General features: G+C 34.5%; 3 protein-coding genes across 3 annotated transcripts; 1 reads left to right on the top strand and 2 right to left on the bottom strand.

Moving 5' to 3' along the window:
- Positions 1–1,597: 1,597 nt before the first annotated feature.
- LOC145063922 (uncharacterized) lies at positions 1,598–2,377 on the bottom strand. Its single transcript, XM_079011478.1, has one exon. It carries the CDS (start codon positions 2,375–2,377, stop codon positions 1,598–1,600), a length of 780 nt encoding a protein of 259 aa, XP_078867604.1.
- A 1,587-nt stretch (positions 2,378–3,964) lies between these two features.
- Positions 3,965–12,490, bottom strand: LOC145061092 (ABC transporter C family member 2-like). Its single transcript, XM_079008471.1, has 26 exons — positions 12,240–12,490; positions 11,511–11,913; positions 10,569–10,747; positions 10,449–10,488; positions 10,212–10,368; positions 10,005–10,119; positions 9,843–9,923; positions 9,732–9,756; positions 9,575–9,631; positions 9,422–9,487; positions 9,261–9,335; positions 9,072–9,179; positions 8,816–8,950; positions 8,630–8,736; positions 8,448–8,541; positions 8,206–8,373; positions 7,947–8,087; positions 7,665–7,865; positions 7,482–7,580; positions 6,859–7,385; positions 6,611–6,791; positions 6,214–6,537; positions 5,372–6,128; positions 4,923–5,290; positions 4,409–4,826; positions 3,965–4,298 (listed from the first exon to the last, which is right to left on the bottom strand). The coding sequence occupies exons 2-26, from the start codon at positions 11,841–11,843 to the stop codon at positions 4,198–4,200; spliced, it is 4,857 nt and encodes a 1,618-aa protein (XP_078864597.1). The 5' UTR covers positions 11,844–11,913; positions 12,240–12,490; the 3' UTR covers positions 3,965–4,197.
- Positions 12,491–13,585: 1,095 nt separating this feature from the next.
- On the top strand, positions 13,586–14,035 carry LOC145063921 (uncharacterized). The gene is made up of 2 exons (XM_079011477.1): positions 13,586–13,814; positions 13,932–14,035. Exons 1-2 carry the CDS (start codon positions 13,586–13,588, stop codon positions 14,033–14,035), a joined length of 333 nt encoding a protein of 110 aa, XP_078867603.1.
- The last annotated feature ends 6,833 nt before the right edge of the window (positions 14,036–20,868 follow it).

The following is a 20,868-nucleotide window of genomic DNA, read 5'->3' as shown; positions in this document are numbered from 1 at the left end:
AATGGATTTCTTCACTAAGGTTTGCCCCCTGAAGAGATGTAGTGGAATAAAAACTTTGTGTTTCAAAAAATGTGACATCACAAGTTACAAACATCCTTTTTGAAGATGGACAATAACATTTATATCCTTTTTTAGCTGACGAGTATCCCAAAAAAATGCATTTGATAGCTTTAGGATCTAATTTCCCTCGAGATGGACTTGTATTGTAAACATAGGCTTTACACCCAAAGACACGTGGCGAAAGAGAGTTTAGAACTCTGAGTTTAGGGAAACATTTTTGAAGACATTGTATTGGGGTTGAAAAATCAAGAACTTTTGAAGGAAGCCTATTAATTAAATAGGCAGCAGTAAGCACAGCTTCCCCCCAGAAAGAGTGAGGGACATGACAGTTTATCATGATAGCCCTAGACACTTCAAGAAGATGGCGGTTTTTTCTCTCAGCCACTCCATTTTGCTGTGGAGTTTTGGTACAAGAAGATTGGTGGAGAATACCATGTTCAGTTAGATAAGCTTTGAGATCATTAGCAAAATACTCTCCGCCATTATCAGATCGAAGGACATGGATTCTGGATTGGAGCACATTTTCTACATGCTTGTGGAATTTTTTAAAAACTTCACCACAATTAGATTTGTTTTTTAACAGATACACCCAACAAGCACGTGTATGGTCATCGATGAATGTGATGAACCATCGGGATCCATTTATGTTAAGAGTACGGGATGGGCCCCATATATCACTATGAACAATACTGAATGGTTGGGATGGTTGATATGCATGGCTTGGGTATGTATTTCTGGTTTGTTTAGCACGAACACAACTTTCACATTGAAACCCAGAACAATCTTTATTGATGAATAAATTTGGATTCAAATGACGCAAGTAATCAAAACTAGGATGTCCTAAACGTTGATGCCATAACAAAACATTAGACTCAGAAGTAACAGAAAGAGAAAGGTGTTTAGGGTAATGCGACATGGATGAAGAGCCTGTGAAGTAGTAGAGACCGTTGTATTCTTTAGCAATGCCAATCATCTTCCCCGAAGACTGCTCCTGAAATTCACAATGTGTAGGGAAACAAGTTACTATACAGTTTTGATCTTTAAGAAGTTTAATGACTGACATTAAATTAAACTGGAGATTTGGCACATATAAAACTGAATTTAGTTTTAAATCATCATAGATAGCATTCCCTATTCCGGTAACACGAGAGACTTTTCCATCAGCAACTGTTACAGTAATGTAATTGGTGCTTGGTTTAAAGTCTTTTAGTAAATTCTTACTCCCAGTCATATGGTCAGAAGCACCAGTATCAACAATCCATGCTTCAAATGATCCATTTTTTAACAGAAAAGAAGGTATTTGTTTACCTTGTTGTGCCCCATTACCTAATGGAGTGGAGGATGAACTGGTGGATTGTAAGAGTGACCTGAGTACTTCCATTTGATCTGCTGTAAAAGGGCTGGGAGAGGAACTATTTTCTTGTGAAGTCTTTGCAACATGTGCAGATGCGATTTTGGATTGTACCCTTCGAGGAGTCCAGTTTGCGGGTTTTCAGTGAAGGCCCCAACATTGGTCCTTTGTATGATACGGCTTCTTTCAGTGTTCACACCATACTTTGGCGTTTGAAGACTTAGAATTCTTTTGTCCTTCTGATCTGTAGGCAACAAGGGCAGAACCTTCAACATCGATACTTATTAGGGTATGTAGCATCACCTTCGCAAGACTTTCTTCTCGTCGAACTTCTGCAAATACTTCTCGAAGAGAGGGAAGTGGTTTGGTGCCAAGGATTCTGCCCCTAACCTCGTCTAGTTCTTTGTTGAGACCTTGAAGGAAATCAAAGATTCTATCTTTTTCAAGCATTTTTGCATGAAGAGTACCGTCTTGAGGACATGACCAGTTTATGTGGTAAAACACATCCATCTCCTGCCATAGTTCTGTTAGAACATTGTAGTATTCAGTAACCGATCGTCCTCCTTGGTTGGTACTTCGAAGAGCTGAACGAATCTCAAAACACTGTGAGGTGTTTTCAAGATCGGAATACATCTCTTGGACAGCTTTCCAGATTTCATGAGCTGTGTTATAATAGAGATAGGTTCTTCCGATATTCGGGTTCATAGAATTAACCAACCACGCCATAACAATGGAGTTTTCTGCCTCCCATATTTTGTAGTGAGCATCCTTTTTGTTCGGGGCTTCAGTTTCACCGGTAAGGTACCCGGTCTTCCCTTTCCCTCTGATGACAAGAAGAACCGATTGAAACCATTCATGGAAATTCAATCCATTAAGTTTATGTTGGGTAATTTGAAGAGAGGGATTGATATCAGATGGTGGAAAAAGAGATGAATTTGGGTTTGAAGATTCAACAGAGCCCGACATTATGGTGGTAAAAAAAAATCAAGAATAAGATGATCACAAATGGTTATTTGGCAGCAACAACTTTAGCCGGCAGAGGTTACACAGCTCTGATACCATGAAAAAACAAGGAGAATTTGAAATTTAAACTGAAAAACTGCATCTGTATTACATTCAGGGCTACAATTTATAGACAAGAATAAACATGGAAAGAGCTCTAATCTAGGCAAGCTAGTTATACAAATAATCACATTAAAAATAAAAATTCCCTTTGACAGATTTTTAGGGATCAAGCATGATTCTGATTTGACTTTCCATTCCAACAGATTACTATTCCAAATACATATGGCTTTATCCAGTCAAATATAAATATGATGTTCCCAAACTATTTCCACAAATTCAAGACCTTGGTTGAAAAATATTTTAATACACCCATTATATCTATGTTCACGGATAAGGATGGGGAGTATCAAGTTCTTATTCCCATGTTTCAATCCATGGGCATCTCTCACAACACCACTCCTGTGCACACACCTGAACAAAATGGCATAGCCGGACGTTGCCATCACCACATTGTCGAAACTGGACTCGCTCTCTTACACTTTGTGGGTCTTCCTTCCTGTTTTTGGTCCCATGCTTTCTAAACAATTGTTCACCTCATCAATCGTTTACCAACACCAACCGAACGTCGCCATCACCACATTGTCGAAACTGGACTCGCTCTATTACACTTTGCGGGTCTTCCTGTTTTTGGTCCCATGCTTTCCAAACAGTTGTTCACCTCATCAATCGTTTACCAACACCAATTCTAAACTCCCAAAGTCCATTTGACCTAATGTATGGTCGTCACCCGAACTACAAGAAACTCAAACCCTTCGGATGCTTTTGCTATCCATGGCTCCGTCCCTATTCCACCTCAAAACTTCATCATAGATCTTCCCCTTGCATCTTCTTAGGTTATTTTGCTGCAAAGTCGCCCTACAAGTGTATTCATCCTAAAACTCGCCGACTCTACCCCATGTTGAATTCATTACACATATATTCCCTTACAAAAATTCATCGGTTCCTCCCTTTTTACCCACTCTTGAGGAATTCTTTACCTCTCTCTCTCTCTCTCTCTCTCTCTCTCTCAACCAACCCACCACATGCTCCTGTACCATCTTCTCCCACTCTCACCCCTCCAAATACATCCATCTCCTATACTCCTCTCCAATTGGTTCCCACACCTACACACGTCCCCAAGGCCACCTCCGCCGAATCGCAACCTGATCCGGCATCTCCCACTGGCAACCCGTCACCACCAACCGAATTCCCCACCCACTCCGTCATCCCCTCCACCACTACACGTCATCGCAAACTCAACATACAATTCATACTCTCATAGTAAGAGAGTATGATTGTAAACTTGACTAGAACATGAGGAAGAGGGTAGGAGGGTATGGTGATAAATTAGACTAAAAATATTCTCATCACAAAAAGTTGAGGATTTTTGAATCAAGTTTAAGACTTTAAGCAACTCAAAAATACATAGAGTATGTTCGGTAACAAGCTTTAGCCCTTAAGTAAAAAACTCAAATCAATGAAAATTTATGTTCTTTGCTTCAAAGTAAATTGACAAAAATCCACCTTTGGTGCAAAATTTATTTCAAACTCTATGTAAAAATCTTTCTTAAACACAATTAACAAAAATGTAGATAAGGGGCCAATCCCCGTGTGTCTATAGGCTATCTGGTCAAAATTACAGTTCCATGGAAATTACATTTTAATTATATATTTCAAATTAGACCAAAACCAATCAATCATAATTGATCTTGACTTGAGCATAGAAGCCATTCATTCCATTACTACATCTGAACATGGTCCCAATCAATCGCTTCATCTTTAAATCCCCCATATTCCGATAGCTGGAGCTTGTTACGCCCCAATTTCCCCATCACCGAAAGACCTGGAAGTGGACCCCACACAAAGTCAAATACAAGAAATAACAACCTACTTTTATTAAATACTTTTTTTGCAAAAGTACATTGCTATAATCAGGTATTAAGAATCATATACCTTCCACTACTTTATAGAGAGCAGACCACCATCTCTCCCTAGGGACCTGTGAACGTTCAAGTGACTCTTCAATCTCTTTATCATGTTCCCCTTTCAAAACACCCTGAAGAGTTACAACCGCATCCTTTGTTCTTTTAAGAATATTATTATTATCATTTTCAAACTCCATATGAACAAGGTCGTTTTGAGATGAATTCAGGGTAGCAGAAAGTGCAAACTGGGCGGCAGCCGCCCACCGCGTGGAGGCCAGCCACCTCTTCTGTCCGGCCACCGCCGCCTTCTCCGCCTTGTCACCTTCCGCTTCAAATGCTAAGGTACGCAAATACTGTGCATTTGCAGCCCCTGTACTTTGTACCATTTTTGAAAATGCAGTTTGCTCATTTTGCAATAGCTTTCCTGGAGCATCATACTCAACAACCTGGAATAAAATCAAATAGGAAATCATTTACATTTAAAAAAAAATAATAATAAATAAATAAACAAAAGGGAGATATTTTATATATAATATATATACCTGACCAGCATCAAGAAGAAGGATGCGATCACAATCAATAATGGTGTTTAAACGATGAGCAATGATGATCATAGTACATGATTTGAATTCTTCACGGATTGTTTTTTGGATAAGTGCATCTGTTCTAACATCAACAGCTGCAGTTGCTTCATCAAGAACAAGAATCTTTGATCTTCGAAGCAATGCACGTGAAAGACTTAGTAATTGTCTTTGTCCTACACTGAAATTCTCTCCAGCCTCTGACACCTCAGCATCTAACCCCAAAGGATTCCTCCTGATAACATCCTTCAAGTGGGCCCTCTCCAAAGATTCCCAAAGATCAGGATCATTATGCTCATTGAAAGGGTCAAGATTGAATCTCACAGTTCCTTCATTCACAAAATATCAATCAACAAAAACTAGATTTTATCGTTATCTAATCAAATCAGGATTCAGGAAATTCAACATACCTGAAAAAAGAACCGGTGCTTGTGGTATAATCCCAAGAACTTTCCTCAAATCAGTCAACCCAAACTTCCCAATATCACAATTATCAATTACAATTCTACCCCTCTCCAATTCCACAATCCGAAACAACGCATTCAACATACTCGATTTCCCCGCTCCTGTTCTTCCAACAATTCCAACTTTATCACTTGCAGGAATCAAGAAAGTCAACCCATGGAGGACAGGTGGCAGCTCAGGTCTATACCTCAAAACAACATCCTCAAACTTTATAGAACCCTCAGAAGGCCAGCCAGGTGGCGGCCTGTTATCCTCAATAACTCCCGGAGCCTCAGAAGGCAATTCAATGTAAGTCCCAACACGTTCAACAGCATTCAAACTGTTTTCAGCTAAACTTGCAAGTCTAAGAACAGTTGTTAACAATGTTGTGATGTTTAATGCATAACTTAGAAGCAATCCCATAGTGGATGCAAATGCTTCTTGGTTTCTTGCTTTTCCATTTTGCATAACTGCAAAAGTTGCAGTTAGCCAGATCATGAGTCCACCTACTGTTTCTAACCGAATTGCTAACCAACGGTTTGCACTCATGTTGACTAATGTGAACCGGATGTTGTTGTCCATTGAGTTTCCATTGATTTTTGCCATTCGATCGTATGCTTTATATGCACGAATTGTGGAAAGACCATTTAAAGCTTCACCAAATTGTGCGTATACAGGTGATCTTGTAATGGAATCTAATCTTTTTACTTCACGTGCTGTGCTCTGAGAGAATGAATAACGATTAATGAGTTAATGATAATGAAATTTCATATTTGAGTATAAATGTAGAAATGTGGGATTTGCAAACCTGATAATAGAGATAAGCTCCATAGAAGACTAAGAGAAGTGGTAATATGGCCCATAGAGACATGGTGCTTAATAATCCGATTAGAACAAAGGTTGACAAAAGCTGTGACACCTGTCCCAAAAACATGTTCACAAATGGGGCGACATTTCGATCTATGTCACCAAGATCTTTTGAAAATCTGTTGATGATACGCCCAAGGGGATTTGTGTGGAAAAAGACCATAGGAGCCCTCAATATGGACCCAAGCATAGCATTATGCAACTTCCTAGCAGCATGAAGACTTGTCACAATCAACCAAAAAGAGTTCACCAATGTCACCATAACCTGAAAATCCCAAATTCTAAGTTTTGAAAGAAAAAAAAAATTGAAATTTTTGTGTGATTGATTAGTAACATACTTGACCAAGTGATAGAAGTGCATAGATGAGATTATAGAATAGTGGACTGTAGTTCTTTGGGGTGCTTTCATCTGTCCAAATACTCAACCATGAGCTACTCAGTATTCTTAAAGTTTCTGTTGCAGCATAACATCCGAATAGTATAACCACAACAAACCACCCTCCTAATGCATCTTTATACCTGAAATAAATAAATAAAGTAAATATAAGTATAGATGTATGTATGTATGTATATGTAAGTGGTTTACCTCTTCAAAACATTGAAGCTGATTACACCTGTTTCGCGTTCTTCTTGTTTAATAAGAACAGATTTTGGTCCTTTCTTTTTATCATCCTTTGCTGACTCACCATTGACACCATTAGCAACAGGTTTTGATACCTTTGTATCAGTTTCTTCAATGGCTTCCTGTTCTTCCACATATTCCTCCATCTTTCCTGCATTTTCCATTAACTTTTGAAAGAGTGCACCATGCTCTGAAAGTTCCTCAAAGGTTCCCTCCTCTTTCACCATGCCTTCATGGACCAAAAGGATCCTATCCACTTGTGAAAGAAAATGTAACTGATTTGTAACTAGAACTCGTGTTTTTCCTTTTAATTCTTCTTTAATACATTTCTCAAACACCTGTCGACCCACATGAGCATCTAGAGCACTCAAAGGATCATCAAACACGAATACATCTGAGTTGGAGTATACAGCTCTAGCCATGGAAACTCTTTGTTTTTGCCCTCCACTAATATTCACCCCTCTTTCACCAATCTCAGTAAGATCACCACCCTATACCATAAAAGATCATATATAATCTCATGAGTGACTTATGCATACAAGAAATTGGAGATCGAAAATTGATGAAACATAATGATATATACTTACAGGAAGCAAGTCTAGGTCATGGTGAAGTGCAGTTACATCTATTGTCTTCTCATATCTACCAGATTCAAAGGTTGATCCAAACAATATGTTGTCACGTACCTGAAAAATAAACATATATAAATTACTAAGTTGGAATTAAGAAAAAGGAATGATATGAGTATATGACTTATGAGTATGACATACAGTTGCATTGAAGATCCATGAGACTTGTGGGACATAAGCAACAGTTCCTCTCATAACAACATGTGAATCACTGACAGGTGGCAGCTCTCCAAGCATGGCAGATACAAGTGATGTTTTACCCTCTCCTGTACTTCCCACAATTGCCACCAGACTACCAATTGGTATATCTAAGTTTATATTTGATAGTGTTGGTTTATCAGGCTGCAACAACCATAACAGAATTTGCAATTAGTCCCTACATTTTGTCATAACTTAAGTTTTAAAATTAAATAAAAAAGACACCTTTGAATCCCATGAAAAGAAGCCATTTCTAATTGAGATAGCTGGAAGCCCTGGTTCAAGAGGTGGATTTGGAAGAAGAAGTCTCTCTTCAGCTAATAGAAGATCTTCCAAACGTTTCAAAGACACATTAGCATTTACAACCTGCAAATAAAAACAATAAGAGTTAGAAGATAAAAGATAAAAGAGAAAGAGAAAGAGATGGCTTGTTCTACAAGAAACTTGTGTAAACATATAGCATGTGGAATGAGAAGTCATGAACCTGAGTGACCATATTTGGAAGCATGAAGAGTGGAAAACGTAATACAGCGAATAAAGAAAGTGATGTGAAGGCTCGAGCAGGTGTCAGGTCTCCTCCAAATAATGTAAACAGCCCAAATGAAACCACAATCACAACCACTGGAATACTATTCAGGAAAAAAGTATTCAACTGCAAAAAGAAAAAGAAATAATGTCAAAATCACAAAAAAGTATTAATTCTTTGATCATTCCTTGATAACATACCGATCCTAGCATTTGTACTCTTCGAAACCATGACAATTCATCTGTTCTAACAACTTGGACCTTTTCTTGGAAACTATTCTCCCAAGCATAGCATCTGATACAAAAGTCAAATAAAGTCAAAGATGGTACTTTAAATAATTAAAAAAAATATTGGGAAGAAAGAGAGAGGGAGAGGAGAGTACTTGACAGTGTCCATGGCTGCTAAGATTTCATTCATGAGACCAATTCTCTTATCGGTTCTCTGCAGTCCTTCCTTTGACATTTTTTGCATTCTACTAATAACCAAAGTCTGTTTCAAAATGACAAATTACAAGTTATATGCATGTATGTATGCATGCATGCATGTATGTATGTATGAGTGATAGTACCTGTATGGGGAACATGAGAACTAGCAATAATGCACCAAGGACTGAAGCAACACCAAGTTGTTGGTAGAGAAGAACCAAAGCAAGAATGATACGAAAAGGTGCAGACCATAAAGTGTGAAGTGATTGGGTTACTTGCTGTTGAAAAAGAAAAGAAAAGAAAATTAGAAAGATAATAAATATATATATATATATATATATATATATATATATATATATATATTATATAATATATGACTAAAATGGTAATGAAACATGCCCCAAGTGATTCAGAATCAGTTGTCATCAAGTTAACTATCTTCCCAGATGCAATCTTTCTGCGACTCTCATTAGTTAGCCTCAAAGTCTTCCGGAAGACTGCAGCAATCTTTGAGGAAAAATAGGTTCAATTAGGTGTGTACAAAAACAAGCTCCAAACATCCTTAAAATATGCTAAAAAAGTAATTACCAGAGTTGAACGAAGGCGATAACCAACACGCATCACATTCTGAAAATATTGAGCCTCACACAACACACCAAGTACCTAAATGAACCAAAATAACTTTCTTTAACATTTTACAAATTTACCCTTGGTTACTGGGAAAAAGAAAAAGTAACAAGAATTTATACCACTCCAACGAAGATTGTGAAAGCATAGATGTAACCAATCTGAGCTGGACCACGTTCTTGCATAGACTACACATTATCCAATATTAAAAATAGTAAAAAGGGGAATAAAATTATAAATCATTGGAAATGTTTGGAAATTAATAGTAAACTCACCAATAAAAGTTGGTTCAAAATCAGTGGTCCAACAAACTGAGAAAGATCATTGCCAATCTACAAATGGACAAAAAAAAAGGAACAAAATCATTTGAGATTCAAAACTATGCAAAAACAATTGAACTCAAAAGTCAAAACTGAAATATTCATTAAATACCTTCCAAAAGCCTCCCCACCAAAACCTGTAATTAAATAAAAGTTATAATCTTTTAACTGAAACATGAATTAATATTAACAAAATTTTGTATGAGAATGTTATTATACAAACCTTCCTCCAAGACTACGATGTAAAGCCCTTAAAAGCCATGGTTTAGGTTTGCGGAGCTCTTCTTCCCAGTATATTTGGAATCTGAAGGGCAAAAATGGAATTAGCATTTGTGGAAAAATATATATAAGTAGAAACTAGAAACTAGAAACAACATCAACATGCCTGCTGTTAAGTGTTTCTGTTTGATCCCAAGTGTCAAGTTTCCATATATCTTTCTCCGTGAGAGGTCTTTTGTAACCTAAAAGCATGAGTGGATTCATCCAAGAGAAGAAGATACCTAAAAAGAAACAAGAAAATATATTATAAAAAGATTCAAGTTGTTATAATTTGTAAAACTAAATTTCAAATTAAACCAATAAAAGGACTTACTAGAAATAATGTTGGTGCGTCTTTCTGGACAAATTTCTTCACTTCCACCAAGTTCTTCATATTCACCATCATCCAACGGGTCGACCCGTATTGGGGTGTAACCCGGATAAGGATCCAAAGTTGGAAGATAGGCAATCAAGCATACCCCAAACAAAACCTACATCAGATAAAACAAATGTCTAGAGGATTCATAAATTACAAAAAGAAAAAAGAAAAAAGAAAAAAGAAAAAACTAACCTGGATGGCAACCTCACTGAAATAGAGATACAGTACATCTCTGCAAAAAACAGATTGAATTATTATAATAAAACTTTCATATGGTGTAAATATGCAAAAATATAGTATTAAAAAACTGACCTTGTGTAATATTGGCTCACAGAAAGCACAAGGTTAAACAAGACAGCATCTCCAAGCAAAGCATAAATGATACCAAATCTCATAAACCAACGAACTTCACAAACATAAATTACGGTTTCGACCCCGAGCACAATCAACACACAGCACCATGCAAGAGTCTTGATAACTAAGGTAACAATCTGCAAAAATAAATGAAAATCTTGAAGTTTGCAACAACTTATAGCATTTATAATCGATTGGTAAATTTCACCCCTCCTTTATAGATTTTCTAACTTCCCTAATAGTTAACTAGTTATTATTAGTATTGTTGTTGTAACTTATACCAAATGTCCTTGTTTTCAAATGTTTAAAGTAATAGGAACCTAACATGTTTACCGACTAAAAGGTAGTTATAATTACTTAATTAGCATAAAGTTCATGAGAGGTAGGTTCCATAGCTAATCTAATTGTAGAATATTATCAATCAAATCAAGCACAATAATGAATAATCAACCTCCTATAGTCCATATTTATAGAGATATGTTATTATGGAAACAATATATTTACTTAATTAATATTCTACCCTAACATATGCACTTCAATATTCAAGCCTATATGAAAGAAGTGTCAAACATCTTATGAGTCAAGTCAAGTTGGCAGGTGACAGAATTTTGGTAAACAGAGAATACAAAGAGTTAAGTATATTTTGCTTTAGAGAAATAAATTTACCAAAAAGGGAAAAAAGAAGACAATAATGAACTTCTCTAATCAGTTTCTCAAATCAATATTCAATAATCAACTAAGATTGTCATAAATATACATTCATATTTAATTACGTGTAACTGAAAGAAAAAATGATCTTTTTCATAAAATCACCATATATTGGTTATAACGAAAGAACAATTAAAGATAACTTATACAAACATGCTATTAAGTCATTAACTCAATCAGAAAGAAACAAACCTCATATGGGGCAAGACCATTCTCTGCATCAACATTGAAAGCCGAAATCCCCATTATCAATCTGACCAAAGGCTCAGCAGTACAGTAAAGAGCCAATAATCCCAAAAAGTAATTGTAGAGATTCGACCTCAATTTGAACCTTTGCACTTTGAAATTCTTCTTCGTCACCCATATCCTGTATATGCAGATTCCCAGAAGTACCAAATGGGAAATGCCAGTAACCAGTGAATCGGTTGCACAAGGTGTGTAAGGCCCAAATTCGTTGTCCACCGCCGTTGCCCATACACCATTTTCCACCGGACGACAGTATGAGTCCAAGGGATTAAACCCCATCTTCTCCGACTGAAAATGAATCCGCTGCTTCTAAATTGTATACTTCATTCGAGGTTTTTTTTTTGCTTTCCTGCAAAAAACAAGCATTCCAGATCACTCCGAATCCAGAGAAAAAGTATTTAGGATATGTATGGGAACTCGAAACATGTATAACTGGTGCAGTAATCAGTTCATATAGAAAAAGTCAACGGCGGCTAATTTCAATCTTATTGAATTCCTTCACACAATAGATTATACCAGATTTAGGCTTCAAACGACTGACACTTCACCGATTCCGTGAAAACTAATAAACTAATGATTGAAGAACGAGAACAGTGACCGTACTCAATCTCAGATAATATTAAGTAAGAGACGAACATGAAAAAACCCAAGAACCCATTAGTTGCAGGGACTTACAAGCGATGATATGATTGTCAATACCTATGAGATTGAGATCTTTGGTAGAAACAAAGATCCCAGCCACAGAAACGGAGCGATTGATGATGATTAGGTTATAAAGGTGATGAATTCGGCGGAGAGAAGAGAATATGATTGAAGGTTGAATGATTTATGGACCTAAGAACTGGGAGATAAAGGACAAAGGGACTTTTAACCCAGTAAACGATCGAAAGTGGGCGTCTTTTTCCTTCTGTGGTCTACACACCACTGATACTGCAATTTATGTCTCGTTATCAACGGAATCGAATGTGAGTTTCACATTTTTATTTTGATTTATATACTTTTCATCAAAAACTTAATAGTTAATTAATTGTAAAGTTGCTCAAAAGATATTTCATTTATATTCCAACAACTTTAATAAAGAATTACTATGATATATATCATTATATCGTATCATATTAAAAAATCATATATACAAAGCGGAAACGAAATTTATACAAATCCAATTTTGATTTGGGTTGCTAGTATTACGATTAACTTTTATAAAACATGTTTGTGCTTCCCAACGAGTTCAAGCTTTTGATAAAGCATCAATCTTTCATTTCTTTCTATTAGCCGATGCGGTATGGGTCAAACGAGAAACGACGCGGGTAACGTGGCCGGAACATCGCCCCCTGCTCGTTGCAGCTCGTCGAGATTGGATCTCGTTGGCGTCACGACCGAATGAAACGCAGAAAATGGGACCGTTTGCAAACGTTTTAATTGCAACGGTTTAAAAAAAATTAACTATTAAAAGAAACCATTTACCCTATAAAAACCTACCATTTTATAAAAAAATTCACACACTTTCTCTTCTCCTCTCTACATACTTTCAATTATCTTTAAAAAAAATATGGATCCTTTCGACTCGTCCGATGATTCAGATGACGATATTTTCTTTAGGATAATGTATCATTATTATACTACCGATCTGCTACAATCAGACCCAGGCCTGCTACTAACAAGACGTGCGATGTTAAATAGAAATCGCGAGGAAGGACACGAACATCTATATCGCGATTACTTTGTGGATAATTGTGTATATGGGGCGAAGGACTTCAAAAGAAGATTTCGTTTGAGTAAGGATGTGTTCTTACGAATCGCCAACGCCTTGGAAAGCCGGTATCGTTTCTTTACTATACTTTTATACAAAATAAATAAAAATGTACTACATGTTTCTTTAATTTTACAACATATGCAATATATTTTTAACTGTAGTTAATTTATGTTTATGTACAAATTTTTTTCAATTAAGATATGATGCTAGAGGTAGACGAGGGTTTACAACGTTGCAGAAAAGTGTTGCGGCCATTCGTTTGATGGCTATGGGGGAGTCACCCGACACCATGGACGACTATATGAGAATGTCCGAAAGAACCACAAGAGAGAGTTTGTATACATTGTCAAGGGGTGTTGTTGAAACTTTTAGAGACGTGTATTTGCGGAAACCTTCGTTACATGATTTGCAAGAATTGTATGCGGTGCATGAAGAACGCCATGGGTTTCTCGAAATGATCGGAAGCATTGATTGCAAACACTGGAAATGGAAAAATTGTCCGGTAGCATAGAAAGGGCAATAAACAAGTGGTCATCACGGATCACCTTCGTTGGTTTTAGAGGCTGTCGTTTCTCAAGATTTATGGATTTGGCATGCATTTTTTGGGGTTGCAGGTTCCAACAACGACGTTAACGTTATTGATCAGTCGCCAATATTCGACGATCTTTTGAATGGAAAAGCCCCAGATGCTCCTTTCATGGTGAATGGAAACGAATAAAAATATGGGTATTACCTTACAGATGGAATATATCCTTAGTATTCCACATTCGTGAAGACTTTCCGCCACCCGGTTGAAGAACGAGACAATTTTTTTAAGAGAAGACAAGAAGGAGCACGTAAGGATGTGGAACGTGCTTTTGGAGTGCTGAAGGGGAAGTGACATATAGTCGAACATACAACACGACCATTGGATTTAGAAACTCTACGATATATCATGTATGCATGTATCATAATACATAACATGGTAGTAGAAGATAAAGGGCGGAATATTGCACACTATATCCCAACGGAGCCCAGACACGTTCAGTTTCAACCAGGAACAACAGATTATTTGCATCGCGTTGTTGACATTCAGGATGCAAATAAACACAGACAGCTTCGAGAGGACTTGACAGATTATATCTTCCGTGGTAACAATAACGATAACGAATAGCGTAGTATTTTTTTTTTTGAATTTGGATGTTATTTCTTTTTTTGTTTTTTGATATTATGTGTAATTTAATCTCTATGTTAATTTTAATCTTTAAAAAATTTTATATGTTATTTATAATTTTTAAACATTATGTTTTATTTATTATGTTATATTTAAAAAATATTTGTCTATATTTAAAAAATAAATAAATAAATAAAAATAAAAAATAAATTATAAAATAGAAAAAAAAAAGTTGGTGTCATAACAAGATACAACACTATTTTCCCACTTGGTGTTATAACACTATTGATGATGTGACATGTGATGTGGCACCAAAATGGTGTTACATCTAAGGCTGGAGGGAGTGGTGCCACCGAAACCGCACTCCCTCCCCCGCCACATAAGCGTCATGTCGCCTTTTACCACTCAAGTGTGGTTTCTTGCCACACTTTTCATTTTTTTTATTTTTTTGTTTTTTTTAAGTATTTTAATTTAATAAATCTTTCTTTTTTTTAACTATTTTAATTTAATATAACTTCTATTTTAATAAAAAAAAAAAAAGCATAATTTTTCATTACTTGAAAATTAAAAAAAAACAGTACATTGCGTTACTAAAAAAAACACACACACACACACACATGAAGAAGATGACATTTTTGAGATAGAAGAGATTGTGTTGTGAAAAAAATTTAAGTTGATATGTATATATATAGGAAAGAAAAAAAAAATGTTCAACGGTTCAATCTTTTCTCAACCAATCAAAATGCACGGCTTTGGAGGACCGCACCAGACCGCGGTCTAGGGCGGTGTTCCCGTCCTATGTGGCACAAAGTGCGGTCTTGAACCACACCCAAACCCAATAGCCTAATTGCTCACACCTAATGCTCTTATAATATCATATTTTGAAAAATACTTATAAAATAACTAAAAGTACAATATTGTAATTAATAAACGTTTTACACTTGATCTCATATGGTTCATATTGTAGTGCCCGAAAAAAAATCCAAACGTTTTTTAAATGCATTTTGTTTGCGATACAAGGCTACGATCTTATGCAATTTCAACTATTTTTGTGAGACTGGGCACCCAAGGATCCGTTATAACAGTTTGCTTATAAAATATATTTCATTTGTTCATCTGCATATTTGTATACAGTAAGTCACAAGATGCAAGTTCTTTTTTCAGCTATCTATAACTCTCATATTGTAATAACTATGTTAATCCATAAGGGTAATTTTGTCTTTTTGGATTATAATGTAACGATTAAGATAGGAACTTACACTGCCACATACTTCTCTTTTTTCATTTACACTTTTTCTTCATGATGAAACCTTTATGATGGACATGATGGTTGTTTTTCAACACTTTTTGTACGCATAATCGATTTTGATTGGGGATATCAGACTTTTTCTTCAAAGATCCATAATTTTTTAAAAACTACAGAAACCATATATTCGAAATAATAACCAATTCCAAGATTTAAAAATTCTAATATATATATATATATATATATATATATATATATATATATATATATATATATATATGGTGAGGTTCAATAAAAAACCATTATTAAAAATGAACCAATCGTGAGCGTCGAAAATCATAATGATCAACGACCAAGAGAATGAATATATACTTGTAAATTTGACGCACATACACTTTATTATACAAAAAAAGTCACATCTTTTTTCGTTTGAATTTTTTTAGGCCATGTTTTTTATCGGAAAAAAAAAACGAATATACTGTTGTTCACGATTTTTCATCATTTTTTCATAGAGATCTATATTGATATATAAAAAACAATTTTTTTTTTCCGAAAAAAACTCACTTCGTTTTGTTGTTTTTTTGCAATATTTATGCTTATTTTTATCCAAAAAAAAAACTAACTATACCAAACATCTCAATTTTTTTGTCCTCTATTAATTAACATCAACATCGATTAAAAAAAACATTCATTAGTTCGGTTCAGGTTCACAGTATGATCTGAATTGTAATATTTCAAATCTTTAATACATTATTTAGTAAATTACACAAATGGTCCCTATGGTTTGGGGTAATTTGTGCGCTTGGTCCTTAGCTTATTTTTTTAACTCGGAAGGTCCATATTATTTGTTTTTTGTTACACGATTGGTCCCTACCATTCGTTTTTCTTACGCGTTTGGTCTCTGTCTTACATAATAAAACTATTATTTACATAGAGAAAAATGGTGGGGTAGGTAAGGTAAGGTGAAAGGGGTGGAGTTGGGGGTGTGTTTATTTAAATAAATTAAAAAATTAATGGCAAAATAATCTTTTTAGGTAATACAGGGACCAAGCGCGTAACAAAAAAATATTAGGGACCTTCCGAGTTAAAAAAAAATAATTTATGGACCAAACGTGCAAATTACCCCAAACCATAAGAACCATTCATGTAATTTACTCTTTTTTTTAACATTCACAATGTGACGACTTACTATTTCAACTTCAACTTTTTGATCATTCACAAATTTATTTAATGAAATTTACATGTGAATTGAAATATATTTTCATGTAATTTTATAATATTTTGACGTTTTGATTACTAATAAATTAGTTTTCTAAAATTAACAAATATGTTTATTCACACTGTGAATCTGAACTGTATATAGCTCAGTTTTCAAAATTCACAATGTCAATCTGACTTACTATTATTCACACTGTGAATCTGAGCATATTCGCAGTGTGAATCTGAGTAGATTCGCAATATAAATTTGAGCAGATTCGCAATGTAAATTTGAATTAAAAATTCGTTTTTTTTTATGAATTTATGTTTAAAGAGTACCAAAAAAATATGAATCTTATATATTTATTAATATTTTTTGATAAAAAATAGGCATTAACTTTTCGAAAACAAAGAAATGAAGTGGGTTTTAAAAAAAAAAATCATATTTTATATATCAATATGGATCTCTATAAAAAGATGACGAAAAATCATGAACAATTGTGTATTCGGTTTTTTTTTCGATAAAAAAACCGAATATACAATTAAACGAAAAAAAGAAGTGAGTTTTGTTATAATTGGTGCATTTGCGTCTATTGTAAAAATCTACAACTCTTCACTTGCCGTCGATCGTTTTAAATTTCAACGATTTAGATTGGTTCATTGTTTTTTGATTAATAATGGTTCTATATTGAATTTTTTTCACATATATATATATATATATATATATATATATATATATATATATATATATATATATATATATATAACCCGGAAGAATCACGGTTATAAAATTAATTAAACTTTCATGTTAAAAAGTCAAAATTATTAATCAATTATTTTAAATAAATTATTGTTTAAGAGATATTTTTTAATTATATAAAATTATAATTGTTTATTTAAATAAATACATGAAGTTATATCACATTATTCTATTAATTTTATTTTTTCTTTTAATCTAATTTTATTAATTTAATATAATTAAAGTAAAAAAAATTAAATTTGAAATTTAAAATGCAGAATTAATTATTAGTTTAAGGAAATTAGAGTGAGAAATTTAAAGTTTGAAATTTGAAATGGATAAAATGAATAATTAATAAGTTGACAACTGACATAATATGTGACATATAATATTAATGACGGGTTCTAGTATTATGACACTTGTCAATAGAAGAAATATACTTATTTATTTATTAGAATAGAAATATATATATATATATATATATATATATATATATATATATATATATATAATATTAATGACGGGTTCCAGTATTATGACATTTGTCAATAGAAGAATATATTTATTCATTTATTAGAATAGGAATATATATATATATATATATATATATATATATATATATATATATATATATATATATATATATATGGAGTGGTTCAAATGAGAACCACAAAGATTAAAAACCATAAGAACCCACGTTAATTAATAAATATGTACACGATACCAAAGCAACTTGATTGGAGAAATAAATAGAGAGAGATGTTATTATGATTTATTAATATGTTATAAGAATAATATATTAAAGGAGAAATCATATTTGTTTAATTAATATTGGTCAATAATTAATTAAGAATTAATTTTGTGATCAAATGTAATTAATTAAACTAGAGAGGCTGAATTGTAATTATGTGATAGTTACAAAATAGGGTAAGGATTATCCTAAGGATGGGTTGGACGAATTTGAGGTGATAAGGCCTTAGAATTCGACCATGATAAGGATTCAAGGCTTATCTTATGGGTTGCTTGGTGGGCAAGCAACTAGATAAGGATAAGGACTGAAACCCTATCTCTACACCTATATATAAACACCCCTTTGGCTCATAATTCGTCCAGACCTTCCCAAGGCATCTTAGGGACGAATTCTTATACCTCTCCTCTCTCTTTATACCTTCTCCATTTGCTCTTGGTGTTTGTGAACCATTAGAGGAGTGACACTTGTGACTCTAAGCCTTCCAAAGTCAATACAAGGAGATTTGGGATTGTTATTGCTACATAACAATCAAGGTAATATTATAAACCTATTCTTATGTTAATATGATTACTTATATGCTAGAATTAGGGTTTTATTATGTGTTCATAATGTTGTGTATCTAATAGTGAAAACATAGATCCAATGATAGAGTGGCATGTACACATAGGATTGTTTATATAAAACTCATCAATTTCGTCAACACGGGTCTATGTAAAATGGGTGTTACAAGAGTCGACATTATTTTCCACGTCCATAACAAATGATATAGGGAAGGTCTGGTTGTTCTCGTCCATATCTTTGACCCCATTAAGGTCCTGTTTGATAATTGTTGTCTGGAAAAGTGTTGTTTGGGAAAGCTTTTTGACTGGGAAAGAAACCATGTTGTGTAACATCCCGAAATAAGGTATGATTATCATTCTTGAAACTTTTTCTTAAATGTCAAAATTAGTCCCTAAAAGAAAAATGTTGGCAAGAGTAGTACGTGGGGTGTACGCATGGGTACGTGCAACATACTCATGCGCCATGCATTATCACGAAGGACCACCTACTACGCTGGGTGTACCCATGGTACGCTGGGCGTACTAAGCTCTGATGCAAAACCCTAATTTGGAGTTGATCCATGTATAACGAACATCATGGCTTCATTTGTAACATCCATAAAGTATGATCCAAAATTTCATTTCTAAATTAAATAAAACGGTATTCCAAAACATTATCCATACAACCCAAATGAAAATAAATATATCGACATCGTAACAATCAGAGTGATATCTCAAAAGCGAAATCAATGTGGTGTGTGCGATGCAGTCAACCCGAGTTCTTCCCCTTGAAACCAGAAGTACCCGAAACATAAACTGATAACCGTAAACACAAAGCTTAGTGAGTTCCTCAAGATACCTCATACCATACATATCAAACATATAACGGGCCCCGCCCGTCATCGGTCCCCAAGTAATTTAGATTCTTGATTATGGGTCATGATTCAATTATTAATTGGATATTACTGATGATGATAGTGCAGGGATTTTTCGTATCAGTAAACTGAGAATTTATCTGAGAGATTCAGCAGTTTGAGGTGAGTTTCCTCACTATGTTTAGCAGGTTGAAGGCACCAATGCCAGCCCATGGTTTATTATGATTAGGATGTTGGTTGTTTGTGTGACTATGCATGTATGTTTTGTGATATGTTTATCGGGCGGGGCCTGATGATTATATTGTATGCTATTTATCTTTGTGATTTTTGCATGTGTTTATATGTATACCGAGTGAGGCGTGTTGACCGAAAGATCTCTTCCGAGCGGGGCTCGATGTCGGGCGGGGACCGATGACGGGCAGGGCCCATTATATGTTTGATATGTATGTATGTGGTATTTTGAGGAACTCACTAAACTTTGTGTTTATTGCTTTCAGTTTATGTTATAAGTACTTCTGGTTCGAAGAGGAAGAGCCCGGGATGAATGCAATGCACACACCATGTTGTTCTGCATTTTATATTACTCTGATGTACTTGGATGTTTATTGATTCACTTTGATTCACTATGGTTTCTATGATGTTGTTTTGGATAATGGTTTTATTAATTTAAAATCGAAATTTTTTAGTCTTAATTTTTGGGACGTTACAAATTATAGACAAAAATTTCATTTTTAATTCATTTCAGAACATTTAGTAATCATGTCAAAACAACCAAAAAAGTATCATAGTGAAATAATATCAGAGTACAAATCTCAAAATCACATAATGCGGAAAACATGGGCGAATGCAGAGCGATCAAGTCGGACCATTCCCTTTCGAGCTGTAAGTAGCTGAAACATAAACTGAAAACTATAAGCACAAAGATTAGTAGGATCCCTCAAAATACCCCACACCATATATATATATATATATATATATATATATATATATATAATAGTCAATCATAACAGGGTCTATTTCAACCCTTTTGGTCTCTTTCAACCGATACTAG

Source organism: Lactuca serriola, chromosome 7, assembly GCF_051521515.1.
Source record: "Lactuca serriola cultivar US96UC23 chromosome 7, Lser_US96UC23_V15, whole genome shotgun sequence".
In the NCBI taxonomy this organism is placed as follows: domain Eukaryota; kingdom Viridiplantae; phylum Streptophyta; class Magnoliopsida; order Asterales; family Asteraceae; genus Lactuca; species Lactuca serriola.
Note: the sequence above shows the minus strand (reverse complement) of the source record. Positions and strands in the feature narration are given on the sequence as shown.